This window comes from Staurois parvus, unplaced genomic scaffold (genome assembly GCF_062004578.1).
Source record: "Staurois parvus isolate SC_StPar_1 unplaced genomic scaffold, SC_StPar_1.0 ptg003709l, whole genome shotgun sequence".
Taxonomy (NCBI): domain Eukaryota; kingdom Metazoa; phylum Chordata; class Amphibia; order Anura; family Ranidae; genus Staurois; species Staurois parvus.
This window is the reverse complement of record NW_028321505.1, coordinates 1-17,734: the sequence shown is the minus strand read 5'-3', so window position 1 is coordinate 17,734 and position 17,734 is coordinate 1. Positions and strand designations below refer to the sequence as shown.

The 17,734-nt window shown below is 54.0% G+C and overlaps 1 protein-coding gene across 1 annotated transcript; it reads right to left on the bottom strand.

Annotated features, from left to right (window-relative positions):
• Nucleotides 1-13,111: 13,111 nt before the first annotated feature.
• LOC149427502 (ER degradation-enhancing alpha-mannosidase-like protein 1) lies at nucleotides 13,112-16,736 on the bottom strand. Its single transcript, XM_089667960.1, has 4 exons — nucleotides 16,266-16,736; nucleotides 15,919-16,015; nucleotides 14,864-15,058; nucleotides 13,112-13,820 (listed from the first exon to the last, which is right to left on the bottom strand). The coding sequence occupies exons 1-4, from the start codon at nucleotides 16,406-16,408 to the stop codon at nucleotides 13,731-13,733; spliced, it is 525 nt and encodes a 174-aa protein (XP_089524086.1). The 5' UTR covers nucleotides 16,409-16,736; the 3' UTR covers nucleotides 13,112-13,730.
• Nucleotides 16,737-17,734: the final 998 nt, after the last annotated feature.

Sequence of the window (17,734 nt, the reverse complement as noted above, 5' to 3'; positions counted from 1 at the left end):
CGGTGGAGCTGAGGTGATATTACACATGTGTTCTGGTGAAGCTGAGGTGATATTACACATGTGTTCTCGTGGCGCTGAGGTGATATTACACATGTGTTCTCGTGGAGCTGAGGTGATATTACACATGTGTTCTCGTGGAGCTGAGGTGATATTACCCATGTGTTCTCATGGAGCTGAGGTGATATTACCCATGTGTTCTCGTGGAGCTGAGGAGATATTAAGATATTACCCGTGTGTTCTCATGGAGCTGAGGAGATATTATCCGTGTGTTCTCATGGAGCTGAGGAGATATTACCCGTGTGTTCTCATGGAGCTGAGGAGATATTACCTGTGTGTTCTCATGGAGCTGAGGAGATATTACACGTGTTCTCATGGAGCTGAGGTGATATTACACATGTGTTCTCATGGAGCTGAGGTGATAATACACATGTGTTCTCGTGGAGCTGAGGAGATATTACCCGTGTGTTCTCATGGAGCTGAGGAGATATTACCCGTGTGTTCTCATGGAGCTGAGGAGATATTACCCGTGTGTTCTCATGGAGCTGAGGAGATATTACCCGTGTGTTCTCATGGAGCTGAGGTGATATTACCCATGTGTTCTCATGGAGCTGAGGAGATATTACCCGTGTGTTCTCATGGAGCTGAGGAGATATTACCCGTGTGTTCTCATGGAGCTGAGGAGATATTATCCATGTGTTCTCATGGAACTGAGGAGATATTACACGTGTTCTCATGGAGCTGAGGTGATATTACACATGTGTTCTCATGGAGCTGAGGTGATATTACCCATGTGTTCTCATGGAGCTGAGGTGATATTACCCGTGTGTTCTCGTGGAGCTGAGGTGATATTACCCGTGTGTTCTCGTGGAGCTGAGGAGATATTACCCGTGTGTTCTCGTGGAACTGAGGTGATATTACACGTGTGTTCTCATGGAGCTGAGGTGATATTACACATGTGTTCTCATGGAACTGAGGTGATATTACACATGTGTTCTCATGGAGCTGAGGTGATATTACCCGTGTGTTTTGGTGGAGCTGAGGTGATATTACCCGTGTGTTCTCATGGAGCTGAGGTGATATTACCCGTGTGTTCTCATGGAGCTGAGGTGATATTACACGTGTTCTCATGGAGCTGAGGTGATATTACCCGTGTGTTCTCATGGAGCTGAGGAGATATTACCCATGTGTTCTCATGGAGCTGAGGAGATATTACCCGTGTGTTCTCATGGAGCTGAGGAGATATTACCCGTGTGTTCTCATGGAACTGAGGTGATATTACCCGTGTGTTGTCTCCTGGACCATCTTTATAGCTCCTGATTCCTGCTAATGCCAGTGAAGTCCAGGAATGCCTTTAGGAATTATGGGGCCTCTAGTGCCTACCTGACAGCCCCCCTGTGATGACATAGGAAGGAGTCCTCACCACCCCTTTACCTAAAAGTTTAAATATTTCATTGCTGCTCTGTGGGATCCGCCAGAATATCAGGTATTCCCTGTCCGGTGACCTCTGTCCTCTCCGGTGACCTCTGTCCTCTCCAGTGACCTCTGTCCTCTCCGGTGACCTCTGTCCTGTCCGGTGATCTCTGTCCTCTCCGGTGACCTCTGTCCTCTCCGGTGACCTCTGTCCTCTCCGGTGACCTCTGTCCTCTCCGGTGATCTCTGTCCTCTCCGGTGATCTCTGTCCTCTCCGGTGAAGTTCACACTTTATGATGATCACGGTCTCTATCATCTCCTCAGTAATATTTTATCTCTGCTGTGTCCTCAGTGTGTCTTCTGCTCAGTGTGGTGAGGTGGGAGGGGTCAGTATTTACCTGGAGATGGATTTGTAAGATGACGGTGACATTTCCCGCTCTCCTCTCTCTGCAGGGCAGTCACTACAGCCTCCTGTCCTCCTTGGAGGTCCTGGGGAAGGTCTCCTTCAGCGCAGTGTCTGGGATCATCGTGGACTCTCTGAGTTTCCGTATCGTTCTCGGTGTTCATCGCTCTGTCCTGCCTGCACCTCCTGAACCTTCCACCGACTTTATCTTGATGACCGCAGAGCTGACACTCTCCACCATTAACCCTGCACTCTGTACACAGCGCACTCCTGAACCCCGCACTCTGTACACAGCGCACCCCTGAACCCCGCACTCTGTACACAGCGCACCCCTGAACCCCGCACTCTGTACACAGCGCACCCCTGAACCCCGCACTCTGTACACAGCGCACCCCTGAACCCCGCACTGTACACAGCGCACTCCTGAACCCCGCACTGTACACAGCGCACTCCTGAACCCTGCACTCTGTACACAGCGCACTCCTGAACCCCGCACTGTACACAGCGCACTCCTGAACCCCGCACTGTACACAGCGCACCCCTGAACCCTGCACTCTGTACACAGCGCACCCCTGAACCCTGCACTCTGTACACAGCGCACCCCTGAACCCTGCACTCTGTACACAGCGCACCGCTGAACCCAGCACTCTGTACACAGCACACCCCTGAACCCTGCACTCTACACAGCACACCCCTGAACCCTGCACTCTGTACACAGCACACTCCTGAACCCTGCACTCTACACAGCACACCTCTGAACCCTGCACTCTACACAGCACACCCCTGAACCCTGCACTCTGTACACAGCACACCCCTGAACCCTGCACTCTGTACATAGCACACCTTTGAACCCTGCACTGTACACAGCACACCTCTGAACCCTGCACTCTGTACACAGCACACCTCTGAACCCCGCACACAGCACACCTCTGAACCCTGCACTCTGCACACAGCACACCTCTGAACCCCGCACACAGCACACCTCTGAACCCTGCACTCTGCACACAGCACACCTCTGAACCCCGCACTCTGCACACAGCACACCTCTGAACCCCGCACTCTGTACATAGCACACCCCTGAACCCCGCACTCTGTACACAGCACACCCCTGAACCCTGCACTCTGTACACAGCACACCCCTGAACCCTGCACTCTGTACACAGCACACCCCTGAACCCCGCACTCTGTACACAGCACACCCCTGAACCCCGCACTCTGTACACAGCACACCCCTGAACCCCGCACTCTGTACACAGCACACTCCTGAACCCCGCACTCTGTACACAGCACACCTCTGAACCCTGCACTCTGTACACAGCGCACCCCTGAACCCTGCACTCTGTACACAGCGCACCCCTGAACCCTGCACTCTGTACACAGCGCACCGCTGAACCCAGCACTCTGTACACAGCACACCCCTGAACCCTGCACTCTACACAGCACACCCCTGAACCCTGCACTCTGTACACAGCACACTCCTGAACCCTGCACTCTACACAGCACACCTCTGAACCCTGCACTCTACACAGCACACCCCTGAACCCTGCACTCTGTACACAGCACACCCCTGAACCCTGCACTCTGTACATAGCACACCTTTGAACCCTGCACTGTACACAGCACACCTCTGAACCCTGCACTCTGTACACAGCACACCTCTGAACCCCGCACACAGCACACCTCTGAACCCTGCACTCTGCACACAGCACACCTCTGAACCCCGCACACAGCACACCTCTGAACCCTGCACTCTGCACACAGCACACCTCTGAACCCCGCACTCTGCACACAGCACACCTCTGAACCCCGCACTCTGTACATAGCACACCCCTGAACCCCGCACTCTGTACACAGCACACCCCTGAACCCTGCACTCTGTACACAGCACACCCCTGAACCCTGCACTCTGTACACAGCACACCCCTGAACCCCGCACTCTGTACACAGCACACCCCTGAACCCCGCACTCTGTACACAGCACACCCCTGAACCCCGCACTCTGTACACAGCACACTCCTGAACCCCGCACTCTGTACACAGCACACCTCTGAACCCTGCACTCTGTACACAGCGCACTCCTGAACCCTGCACTCTGTACACAGCACACCCCTGAACCCCGCACTCTGTACACAGCACACTCCTGAACCCTGCACTCTGTACACAGCACACCCCTGAACCCTGCACTCTGTACACAGCACACTCCTGAACCCTGCACTCTGTACATAGCACACCCCTGAACCCTGCACTCTGTACACAGCACACTCCTGAACCCTGCACTCTGTACACAGCACATTCCTGAACCCTGCACTCTGTACACAGCGCACCCCTGAACCCTGCACTCTGTACACAGCACACCCCTGAACCCTGCACTCTGTACATAGCACATTCCTGAACCCTGCACCCCTGGTGTACCGGCTCCTCCCCTGGACTGGAATGGCTTCCTCTGATGTCACTGCACACTGGGAGTTTCTCACAATGTGCATTAGAAGCTGCAGTTAGTCAGAGAGAGCTCCGCCCCATATCCTAGCTGGAGTACATCCAGCATCATCTAGCACTTTCCTCCCCAGCCTGACTGTCCCTGACCCTGCCCCTTTCATCCATTGGATTTCAGTTCCTTCAATCATGGAGGCTCAGCATCACATGTGGGCGTTACCTATGCAAATACAGCCTGCCTAGGAACGCCCACTCCTCCAGACTGACGCAACCATCAAGGCATTTTGATATTTGCATCACTCCTCCCACTGCTTGCATCAGGACTGAGGACACTTGAGAGGAGTCCAGAGGCGGGGGGCCATGAAGTTTTCAGGAAACTATGAAAAGCCCCCTGCTGGCCCCTCCCACCAGCCAAGATCTGCCTTGCATTGCATAGGGAAGCACAGAGACCCAGTAAAAGGTTTTGATTGCATTTCATTGGCATGTTGATGAGGGGGGAAGGGAAGGACCAGGAAGCAGCAGATGAAACTTCACCTTTAAATCTCTCCTGAAGTGGATCTACACATGAATTGAATGACCATGGCCGCCGCGCCCCGAGCTTTGCGCTTCTTGGATGTTGAGTCTTGGATTGGCTTGCTCTGAAGATTGTGTTTGGGAAGGAATGGGCGCGGTTCCCGATTTCACGGTATTTTCATTCTGTTCTTTATCCCAGGCTGCTGATCTCCTCCGCCCTCCTTCAGCCACTTCCTGTCTACATGCGTTTTCTCCAGCGTCAGCGACACCCGCGCTCCTGCAGGGGGTGACAACAGTCAGATCCCTGCCTGTGTACAACTGGAAGCTGTCCCTTCACTTCCTGCCTTGGGGCCACAACAGGAAATGAGAGGAATTCTCTACGAGACATGAATGTGACTCCAGAACAGGTGTCCCCATCAGAAGAGTTCCCCTCACTTCCTGTTCCAGTGACAACCCTGAACATTTTGCTGGTGAAATAAGCATGCGGATAGTGAAAGTCTGAGCTCCTAATCTGCATACTGGTGTCAGGTCAGTGACTCCGAACCTACGGAAGCCATTGGATGGATATGACAGCTGAGCATTCAGCAGTTCATAAGGCCAGGACTGGCAGCTTCTTCAGTGATGAGTGGAGTCTTTGATGCCGCGGCGGATCTCCTGCGTCCCGGCCGTCTCCAGACACCAAACACACAAACATTACAATGGAACATCACAAAGAGGAGCCGGGAGACTCTGAAGCCACGACAGGGAAATCATTTCCAAATACGTTACGTGGAAAGTTTGATGGATCCGGATTGCGGCGTCTGGGGCGAGAAACTACAAAGCCGATCTCACGCAGCGAGCGGCTCCAAAATCTGAATTCCGGAACTTCAACAGAAAACCGCAAACTAACATCATCAGTATTCCGAAATTCCACAAAATCAGGAATGCCGTTTATTGCAGATCTGAGGTCCTCCAAACGTGTGTGAGGGCACCAATCACTTCCAAAGGCCAAGAGGTGACCAACCAGCCAGGAACGGAGAAAACAGACGCTTTGAGTGGGAAAAAAGACAAGAAAAGAATAAAAACATTTTGTGTTGGTGCCGCCTGGGGACTGGAACCTGCAATTTCCTGTACATGGATCAGGGACAGGAAATGAGGGTGAATTTCCCCGATGGGGTCACTGACAGAAATACAAACCTGGAAGAATTTATAACTGCTCCCCACTCAAGACTTCAAAAAATAAAATGGTGATCAGTTGTGGACACTGAGCGTGCCGCGCTCACCCGTGAAGTACACAGGACGTGCATATTGTGGCCCCTTTCACATGCGGTGGACCCCGCTTTGGGGGGGATGAGGGGCCTGTGTCTACTCAGTGTATGCAGAGCGCACATACAGCCCGCTCTGCTCATTGGGCGATTACACCTGACTGCCCTCCAACTGGATCCGCGAGACGGAGAACAGATCCTCTTCCATGTCTTCTTAGTGGATCAGATCAGATTGGAGGTAGGTGGGTGCAGACAAACACACATCCATTTCCACCCACCACCCCACAGAGGTGAATGGAGGGAACCATCGGATCCCCCCGAAAAACTGACAGGTGGACCCCATCAGACCGATTGTGTGATAAGGGGCCCATGTCCAATCCTGTCCCACTGACACCTCCAACTAACTGCCAATTCCTGGCTATGAAAATGACAATCTGACAGATGAGGTCCAAATGCAGCAGCTGTAATACAGTGAAGGAAATGTGTGTTTGCTCCCCCTGATGGTGAATGGGTGGTGGATGGGTGTTCCAGCATGACAATGACCCAAAACACACGGCCAAGGCAACAAAGGAGCGGTTCCAGAAGAAGCACATTAAGGTCCTGGAGTGGCCTAGCCAGTCTCCAGACCTTCATCCGACTGAAAATCTGTGGAGGAGCTGAAAGTTCGAGTTGCCAAACTTCAGCCACCAAACCTTAATGACTTGGAGAGGATCTGCCAAGAGGAGTGGGCCAAAATCCCTCCTGAGATGTGTGCAAACCTGGGGGCCAACTCCAGGAACCTTCTGACCTCTGTGATTGCCAACAAGGGATTGGCCACCAAGTACTAAGTCATGTTTTGTGAAGGGGATCAAATCCTTCTTTCCCTCATGAACATGCAGATCCGTCATCATTTGTTAGACGCATTTCTGCTGAATTTGTTGTTGTATTCTGTCTCTCAGTGTTACACCGAACATTCCATTGTTAGACCGATCGTTTCTGTGTGAGGGGCGAACATTCCATTGTTAGACCGATCATTTCTGTGTGAGGGGCGAACATTCCATTGTTAGACCGATCGTTTCTGTGTGAGGGGCGAACATTCCATTGTTAGACCGATCATTTCTGTGTGAGGGGCGAACATTCCATTGTTAGACCGATCATTTCTGTGTGAGGGGAGAACATTCCATTGTTAGACCGATCATTTCTGTGTGAGGGGCGAACATTCCATTGTTAGACCGATCGTTTCTGTGTGAGGGGCGAACATTCACCATCGGGGGGGCAAATACACATTTCCTGCACTGTACTTGTGGAAAGTCTTCCTAGAAGAGTGGAGGATGTTGTAGCTACAAATGGAGAATCTCCATCCTAATGACTGTGGATTTGGGATGGGCTGTCTTACAAGGTTATAGATCTGTGTTGGTCAGGTGTACAAAGCCAGCTCCATAAAGACATGGAGGACCAGTTTGGTGAAGACCCTTTTCTGTCCCCCCATGACTGTCCCCCGTGTACAAAGTCAGCTCCATAAAGACATGGATGACCAGTTTGGTGAAGACCCTTTTCTGTCCCCCCATGACTGTCCCCCGTGTACAAAGTCAGCTCCATAAAGACATGGATGACCAGTTTGGTGAAGACCCTTTTCTGTCCCCCCATGACTGTCCCCCGTGTACAAAGTCAGCTCCATAAAGACATGGAGGACCAGTTTGGTGTGGAGGAACTCCAGTGTCCTGTACAGAGCCCTGACCTCCACCCTACTGAACATCTTTGGGATGAACTGGAACGCTGATGGTGAGCCGGGTCTTCTTATCCAACATCAATACCTGACCTCACAAATGGGACAAATTCCCACAGACACCCTTCAATCCATCATAGTGACCATACAGGAAGAGAGGCAACTTCATATTAATGGCCATGGTTTTTGGAATGAGATGTCCAGCTCCATAACGACATGGTCTAACCAGTTTGGTGTGGAGGAACTCAAGTGTCCTGTACAGTCCTGACCTCAACCCTACTGAACACCTTTGAGAGGAAAGGGGAGGCGGATTGTGAGCCAGGTCTTCTCATCCAACATCCAAGTGGGAACAAATTCCAACCAACACACCAAAATTTTGTGCAAAGTTTTTCCAGAAGAGTGGAGGATCTTATAGCAGACTCTTCCGAACACAGCTATCATATTAGTAGAGACCCTCATCAACATCTAACTCTACCAAAGCCCTGAAGATGGGAGAGCCCAATCCCTCGAAACGAGTTGGCCACGTGTTACGTCATACACCAATAAAGTGATCATTGTGTAAGATCTGGCTGGAGGTTCAAAGACTTTTCCTTCATACATGGTGCTCCTCACAACCTCCACAATCTCACCTCTACTGATCGCCTTTGTGATGATGAATTGGAATTGTGAGCCAGGTCTTCCACCCAACATCAGTACCTGACTTCACAAATGGTCACAAATTCCCACAGACACCCTCCAATCCATAATAGTGACTATAGGGGAAGAGAGGCAACTACATATTAATGGCCACGATTCTTGGCATGAGATGTCCAGCTCCATAAAATCTTGGTTTGACCAGTGTGGTGTGGAGGAACTCGAGTGTCCTGTACAGTCCTGACCTGGTCACAAATGGTCACAAAACCTTATGGAAAGCCTTCCCAGAAGAGTGTTGGCTGTTATGCCCACAAGAGAAGGGGTCGCCATATTAAGGGCCACAGTTTTGGAACGGATGTCCAATCTATAGGTGTAACGGTGAAGAGTCCACAATCCATATAATGTGGGTTGGAGGTAGGAAACCTCAGCGCTCCGGCTACAACTCCCATCATCCATCTTCCTCTGGGACTTGTAGGTCCACTATAGATGGAGTGTGTAGGTTGCCTGGGGTAGGTAGTTGTTGTCATTCGTCTGTTTCAGTCGGGATGCCGGTAATACCCACGCTGTACTTTGTGCACAATTAATCTGTAAGCCTGCGCATTAGTCGCCGCTCTCGCATGTTGGCTAAGCGCAGATAATTACCCGTTTCATACTTTCAGAAACGAGAAATTGGCAGATAAATACAATCGCGGCGCATTAAAGTTTAACGGATTACGGGAACCGTTCGGATGGCAGTAACGAGCTCAGCCCAATGTGACATTCACTACAAAGAACGGGCTTTCCGGGCGGCGGAGGGAAGAAGAGGAATTATAGACGACTTCCTCTCATCGTCTCATCACATGAATCGCCCGTTAGAACTTTATACGCCGGATTACCACCGAGACGCAGCAAAATGTGCTCTGATCAGCGTTTGGTGCTCACAGTCACCTCCAACGTCTGAAGGAGGAGTTCGGCGCGGTGACTTGAGATCAACTGCCAGGATTTGTTTCCGCAAAATACTGTTTTCACCTTTTTTCACCCTTTGTTGCATCTCCTGCAGCCTCTTTGCAGCCACTTCCTGTCTACATGCACTTGTCAGCTGCTCTGCACCGGCTTCCTGATAGAAACACCCAAGTCTTCTCACCGAAACAACCGCACGGTCATACCAGGAAGGCCCCACCCCCAAGGGGGTCCACCACTGCCACCCACCATTGGGCTAAACCCAAGTGATTTCTTCCTCACTGCCCACCGACACACAACTAGGTACCGACCCAGACAGTCCACGTGTGCTGTGGCGCCATCTTCTGTCATACTAGAATTACTACAACCTGTCCGCTACTCTGATCACTGATGGGATTATTTACTAAAGCTGGAGGGAGCAGGATCTGGGGCGGCTCTGCAGAGGGACCAATCAGCTTCCAGGTTTTATGGTCAAAGCTTCATGGTAGAAGCTGATTGGCTGCCATGCAGAGCTGCATCGGATTCTGAGTGCTCCAGTTATAGTAATTTTCCCACATCAGGCCCTGACTGGCCTTGGGGCACATCGGGCATTTGCCCACTGGGCCGGGGCAGCCTGGATTGGAGGGGCAGCACATAGAGGAAGCGATCCTTTTCTCTCCTCCTCCTCTCCCTCCTGCGGGGATTCAGCGGCAGCAGGAGAGAAAAGCCTTGGCTCCTCTATGTGCTGCACCTCCTATGTATCTCCTGCTGCCCTGGGCTCCTGTGTACTCCCCTGGCAGCCATACCACCCCCCGCAGCACTGCCGGGTTTATACCACCCCCCATCCCCAGCCGCACTGCCGGGTCCATACCACCCCCCATCCCCCGCAGCACTGCCGGGTTTATACCACCCCCCATCCTCAGCCGCACTGCCGGGTCCATACCACCCCCCATCCCCCGCAGCACTGCTGGGTTTATACCACCCCCCATTCCCCGCAGCACTGCCGGGTCCATACCACCCCCCATTCCCCGCAGCACTGCCGGGTCCATACCACCCCCCATTCCCCGCAGCACTGCTGGGTCCATACCACCCCCGTCCTCCCTCCCAGCTGTTGTGCAGGATCTGTCAGGATGAACAGCCCTGAAATGTGTTGGATTTAATGTGTTGTCATGAAGAAGATCCTACCGGACTCATTGCTTTCCAGCATTCATCCTTCCCCAGGATCCGAGACATTGGCAGGATCACTCGATGAAACAACCCCCCCCCCATGGAGGACAGGGAAGCGGTAATCGCTGACATGTCATTCCTTTGGCTGACACTTTGATGATCTCCATTAAGGAAGAACTCCGGCCCAATTTTTGTAGAATTCCTATAAATCTCCGGTCATCTCATGTCCCTGTCCTGATGAAGGGAGCGCTCAGTCCCTGAAACGTGGCAGATTAGTCTGCTGTCATGAACAGTAAATCCTCCTGGACTACAATTAGTTTTGTGGCGCACTCGTTCTTTGTTATATTTCTCAGACATTCCTGAGGAGCCTCCAGGAGACACCCCCACCCGAGAGCTCCACCCCTGACCGAGAGCTCCGCCCCCCCGAAGGTGGATCTCCAGCCTGATCCCTTTGCTCCAGGGCTCTTCTGACACATTTTCAATGACAATTCCTGTCCTAGGATGAGGATGACTGGGTCAATCATTGTACCATGCCGGGTCTGGGGGGGAGGGGTGATCAGGGATCATACAAAGCAAGACCCCCACCAACAGGGACGAGGCTTGTAGCCAGCAGAGCAGGTCAGTTCCGAGCCTGGCAGAACTTTGCCAACCACAGGACTGGCTGAACAGGATCCTTCAGCAGATGACCACCAGGCACATGGACTTCAGCTGCTCTGCTTCCATTGGTGCGATATTCAACATCAGATTGGACCTCCAGCCTCCCACATCACATGTGAACATTTATTTATTTTTTTATTGAAACTTTTGTTTTTACAATAAAAAAAAAAATCAAATACTTAAAAAAAAAAAATAAATGGATCACAGAACCCCCTGAATACTACCTGAGAAACAAGAGGCTCAGGTACATGAAGGACCGGCCCATTTATCGTGTCTTCCCCATTCCTTCCCATAGGTGGTACAGCCCAGGAGAGACAAAGAAACCAGAAGAACAATGTAAGGGGCCCCCAACCACAGATCTCTGCACCGCCATCCCCCCCACCCCCGTGATATTCAAAATGAGCAAAATATGGGGGGAATCGGCAGGTGGCAGAGCAGAGCTCTTAGGCCACGGGCATGGGATGGAGAGGTGCGGAAAGCTCAGCTTATGGCAGGGGGTAGAGGAGACCTCTCATCCCCAATGTGGGGGGTGCATTGCAGACCTCTCAGCCCACGGGGGGGATGGGGAGGTTCAGAACGCTCGGCCCACGTCAGGGGGTGGAGCAGACCTCTCAGCCCACAGGGAGGGGGAGGTGCAGAACTCTCGGTCCCACATCAGGGGGTAGAGCAGACCTCTCGGCCCATGTGAGGGGGTAGGATAGGGAGGTGCCAAACACTTGGCCCACGTCAGGGGGTGGAGCAGACCTCAGCCCACGGGGGGGGAGAGGTGCAGAACTCTCAGCCCACATCAGGGGGTAGAGGAGACCTCTCAGCCCACAGGAGGGACGGGGAGGTGCAGAACACTCAGCCCACGTCAGGGGGTAGAGTAGACCTCGCGGCCCATTGAAGGGGAGGGGAGGGTTTGGGGTATGGTGCAGACCTCTCGGCCCATTGGAGGGGAGGGTTTGGTGCAGACCTCTCGGCCCATTGGAGGGGGGGGGGTATGGTGCAACCTCTCTGCCCATTGGAGAGGGGGGGGGGGGTATGGTGCAGACCTCTCGGCCCATTGGAGGGGAGGGTTTGGTGTATGGTGCAGACCTCTCGGCCCATTGGAGGGGAGGGTTTGGTGTATGGTGCAGACCTCTCGGCCCATTGGAGGGGAGGGTTTGGTGTATGGTGCAGACCTCTCGGCCCATTGGAGGGGAGGGTTTGGGGTATGGTGCAGACCTCTCGGCCCATTGGAGGGGAGGGTTTGGGGTATGGTGCAGACCTCTCGGCCCATTGGAGGGGAGGGTTTGGGGTATGGTGCAGACCTCTCGGCACATTGGAGGGGAGGGTTTGGGGTATGGTGCAGACCTCTCGGCCCATTGGACGGGAGGGTTTGGGGTATGGTGCAGACCTCTCGGCCCATTGGACGGGAGGGTTTGGGGTATGGTGCAGACCTCTCGGCCCATTGGACGGGAGGGTTTGGGGTATGGTGCAGACCTCTCGGCCCATTGGACGGGAGGGTTTGGGGTATGGTGCAGACCTCTCGGCCCATTGGACGGGAGGGTTTGGGGTATGGTGCAGACCTCTCGGCCCATTGGACGGGAGGGTTTGGGGTATGGTGCAGACCTCTCGGCCCATTGGACGGGAGGGTTTGGGGTATGGTGCAGACCTCTCGGCACATTGGACGGGAGGGTTTGGGGTATGGTGCAGACCTCTCGGCCCATTAGACGGGAGGGTTTGGGGTATGGTGCAGACCTCTCGGCCCATTGGACGGGAGGGTTTGGGGTATGGTGCAGACCTCTCGGCCCATTGGACGGGAGGGTTTGGGGTATGGTGCAGACCTCTCGGCCCATTGGACGGGAGGGTTTGGGGTATGGTGCAGACCTCTCGGCCCATTGGAGGGGAGGGTTTGGGGTATGGTGCAGACCTCTCGGCCCACAAGATTACATTGCTGCTCTGGCCCAGTCATGGTTGCCTCTTCGGTTTGCACCCTCGGTGGTGGGGGGTGGGGGAGTCACGGTGCAATAATCATAGGAAAGTGAAGGGTCTCTGACCAGCAGGAAAAGTAATCCTTTTAATATTTGTATCTTTAAATAAAAATAAATGTATTTCCGGTTCTTCTAAAAAAATAAAAGATTAAAAGCCGGCCCTGATGTGCAATCACAGAGGAGACGTAGCGGGAGGTGTGTAGGCACAGGCGGCCAGGAGAGGGCGATACGGGGGAGGAGTTCTCCTAAGGCACTGAGAAGGGAAAGACGGGATATCACATGACCACATCACATGATCACATGACCACAGTCTGTATGCAACAGAAAAGCGGAAAGCGTTTGGCTCGAGTCATTTTGGCAATGTGGATCTGGGCTCCAGACGATCGAACACTCACATGGACAGCTTAAAATAATAAAATGGCGTCGCGGGATTGGCGGAGGAAGTGCGGCGAGTGATCTTGTGCCGCTCCTGGCGACGTGTCAGTAAAGTCTGATATTGGGGACCATAAAAGCAGCAGCAGCGTTGGAAGACAAGAACCGGTGTGCAAGTTGGCGCAGTTAGTCCCTGAGATTCGCCGTAGCGGGTCACGGACACAGAGGTTCCTGCATCGGGGCCCGGGCTCTGTGTCCGGGAAGTTGGAGCTTTTCCCAGTCTGAGGGGCCCCGGGACTCCGAGGCAAAAATCACAGACGCTATAGGAGCCCCACCATCTGATCGATCTGACGCATGTAGACGCTCTTCAGAGGGAGGGAGTACCGCCGTTCTTCCGGGACTCTGTAACACTGAACACAAAACAAAGCATTACCCACAATGCCCAGCGCACAAACCCCACCCACAGATTCCCCCCAGCCTGGCCCTCCCTTTCGTTCATTGGATTTCAGTTCCTAGAACGATGGAGGTTCAGTGTCACATGTGGGCGTTACCTATGCAAATCCAGCCTGCCTAGGAACACCCACTCCTCCAGACTGACACCCACCCATCAAGACATTTTTGTATTTGCATAACTCCTCCCACTACTTGCATAAATACTGAGGGTGCTTGAGAGGTGTACTGAGGCAGGGGTGCTGTGATATTTTCAGGAAGATGTATACAGCCCCCTGCCAACCCCTCCCACCAGCCATGATCTGCTTGCATTGCATAGAGAAGCACAGAGACCCAGTGATGACATCACAGGAACTAATATATGTAATGGGAACAGAAAGATTTTATTTAGAAATCTTCAACAGAACGTGGATTGGGTGCCTTATAGATGACCTCCGGGTCGGTGCACGCTTCAGACACAAGATGGGGGGGGGGGGGGGGGGGACACTATGCATTGCATCGCTTTACCATGGAGGAATAGGTACTACATTTCCCATAATTCAATGGGAGGGATCCAACATGGTAGGTGTGTCTGTGAGCGGAGTTGTTAGCCAAACAGGTGTTGCTAGCTGGTCACTACAGAGTGCTGTGCAATTGTAGCCCGCGGCTGGAGGTGTGACACAAGCACCACCCCCTTCTGTAAAATAAATAATGGGTGTGTACCATTTCCAGCATGGCCCGCCCCATACACGCCATTTCCAGCATGGCCCGCCCCATACACGCCATTTCCAGCATGGCCCGCCCCATACACGCCATTTCCAGCATGGCCCGCCCCATACACGCCATTTCCAGCATGGCCCGCCCCATACACGCCATTTCCAGCATGGCCCGCCCCATACACGCCATTTCCAGCATGGCCCGCCCCATACACGCCATTTCCAGCATGGCCCGCCCCATACACGCCCATACCAAGCAGTGTGGAGACCCCGCACCCCACAGACAGGGATCTGATTCGGTCACTTACATTGGTGCTGGTGTTGGCGGCTCGCACTTTAGTCTGGGACAGTTTCGGGGATCTGGTTTGTGCTTTGTTCTCCGAGGTGAAGATGTCCTTCCAAGCTTTGTTCCTGAAGCGAGGATCCAGGGGGAGGAGGTGACCCTCCGTGGTGAACAGATAGTTATTGCCCGTCGTGTGCACCGGATTTTCTTCATCGAAAAGCTGAGAGCAGAAGGAAAGGTTCAGCCCAGCCAAACATCAATGATACATAGACAACAAAAGATCGATCTGGTCTGCATAGCCGGTCAGGAGCCACACCTAAACCTGGCAGCTCTCCCCCCTTTGTGTCTGGTGGCCCCCCATGTTGGCATTGTGTCCACAGTACATTACATTGGCAGGGCGGAGTAGGACCCGTCCCGGAGGGCAGAGTAGGACCCGTCCCGGAGGGCAGAGTAGGACCCGTCCCGGAGGGCAGAGTAGGACCCGTCCCGGAGGGCAGAGTAGGACCCGTCCCGGAGGGCAGAGTAGGACCCGTCCCGGAGGGCAGAGTAGGACCCGTCCCGGAGGGCAGAGTAGGACCCGTCCCGGAGGGCAGAGTAGGACCCGTCCCGGAGGGCAGAGTAGGACCCGTCCCGGAGGGCAGAGTAGGACCCGTCCCGGAGGGCAGAGTAGGACCCGTCCCGGAGGGCAGAGTAGGACCCGTCCCTGAGGGATGACTGACGCAGTTGGCCGGCTTACAAAGGTATTGCAATAAAAATAGGGATTTTAGTTCACAAAGATCGCAGGAACGGGTCATCAGCCGCGTGGAGGTAACGTCACAATATTCCGTGTCCAAAGACACATGACAAGTCGCACAAGTGTGAAGGGAAGCTGGAACAGGTGGGAAGGGGTTACACCCTGGATGAGATTTGGGGCTCACATCGGAGCGCCCTCACAGACCGGGCATGGAGCGCCCTCACAGACCGGGCATGGAGCGCCCTCACAGACCGGGCATGGAGCGCCCTCACAGACCGGGCATGGAGCGCCCTCACCGACCGGGCATGGAGCGCCCTCACCATAATGGGTGACAGTTGTGTACTCACCAAGAAGAGGTACTTGCAGGTCTCACTCAGGAAGAAGCTTTCCATGCGATCCTCCTGAGACTTGTCCACCACATGGTGCAGAGTGGCATACCCGCATCTGCCAGACAAAGACAGTCAGTTCTGTACCCCACCCCGCAAACACCCCACAGAGACAGCCAGCCCATACCCCACCCCGCAAACACCCCACAGAGACAGCCAGCCCATACCCCACCCCACAGAGACAGCCAGCCCATACCCCACCCCGCAAACACCCCACAGAGACAGCCAGCCCATACCCCACCCCGCAAACACCCCACAGAGACAGCCAGCCGATACCCACACAGATCATGGTCACCTGACACACTTACTTGGCTTTGGCGTGTTTCTCCAGACTGAGGAGGATGTCCATCCCCACATGGAGGTAGAAGGGATTCTTAGTGGCCTGGAATACAGAGTCATCACTGCAGCAACCTGGAACCCCAACACACACATCACATCCATGACTCTGCATGGCAGCCAATCAGATTGATAGTTGCGTGACCACTGGTTCCTGCTGTTGTCAGTCAAACCTGGTGAGGAGGCAGCAAGGAGTGGGGCCGAGCTACACTATGTGTGTCTATAGATACAGACAGCCTGGCTCAGGATCAAGGCTGCAGGTCTGCCCCTATGGCACGCACCCGGACCCCCGGACTGGGAATCCACGTTGCCTGGACTGGTCCCAGTCAAGGGATGGCCGCCTCCAGACATGGCCTTCACCAGGCACAGAAAGGGAACTAAGCCCCCTCCTTCCCGTACCACAGAGGGGTCCAGGGACAGAAAGGGAACTAAGCCCCCTCCTTCCCGTACCACAGAGGGGTCCAGGGACAGAAAGGGAACTAAGCCCCCTCCTGCCCGTACCACAGAGGGGTCCAGGGACAGAAAGGGAACTAAGCCCCCTCCTTCCCGTACCACAGAGGGGTCCAGGGACAGAAAGGGAACTAAGCCCCCTCCTGCCCGTACCACAGAGGGGTCCTGGGGGGCAAACAGAACAAAAAGGAAATATAAACACGTGTAATGCTAAACCCAGAAATAGATGGAAGTTCTCGTATCAACGATTGATGATGAAGGAACAAGACGTGGAAATGAAACGATAAAAATGTCTGGGCCATCCTCCTGATGACATTTAACCCCTCCCAGTCCGGACACTTACACCCTCCCCCCCCCCCCCCCTGCAGGCCGGACGCCCCTCCCCCTCCCCCCCCAGTCCAGACACTCCCCCTCCCCTCCCCCCCCTTCCAGTCCAGACACTCCCCCTCCCCTCCCCCCCCTTCCAGTCCAGACACTCCCCCTCCCCCCCCTTCCAGTCCAGACACTCCCCCCTCCCCCCCCTTCCAGTCCAGACACTCCCCCTCCCCCCCCCCCCTTCCAGTCCAGACACTCCCCCTCCCCTCCCCCCCCTTCCAGTCCAGACACTCCCCTTCCCCCCCTTCCAGTCCAGACACTCCCCCTCCCCCCCTTCCAGTCCAGACACTCCCCCCCCCCTCTTCCAGCCCAGACACTCCTCCCCCCCTTCAAGTCCAGACACTCCTCCCCCCCTTCAAGTCCAGACACTCCTCCCCCCCTTCAAGTCCAGACACTCCTCCCCCCCTTCCCCCCCAGGCCAATTTTCAGCTTTCAGTGCTATCACACTTTGAATGACAATTGCGCGGTCATGCGACACTGTACCCAGATGAATTTTTTTAGCATTTTTTTGAGAAAGAAAACTGTTATTTTGATGGTATTTATTCACCACTGGACGGGAAGTGGTTAACAAAACACATAGGGCGTGGCCTACAACTTGACGTCATCACGCACAGCA

Bases quoted from the DNA above. Each gene is read 5' to 3' on its own strand.
- LOC149427502 (XM_089667960.1), bottom strand. From the start codon at position 16,408: ATGCAGAGTCATGGATGTGATGTGTGTGTTGGGGTTCCAGGTTGCTGC. The intron at 15,059-15,918 runs GTGAGTACACAA...TTCTGCTCTCAG, and splicing joins CCTGCAAGTACCTCTTCTTG to CTTTTCGATGAAGAAAATCC. The intron at 13,821-14,863 runs GTAAGTGACCGA...TTTTGTGTTCAG, and splicing joins CCGCCAACACCAGCACCAAT to TGTTACAGAGTCCCGGAAGA.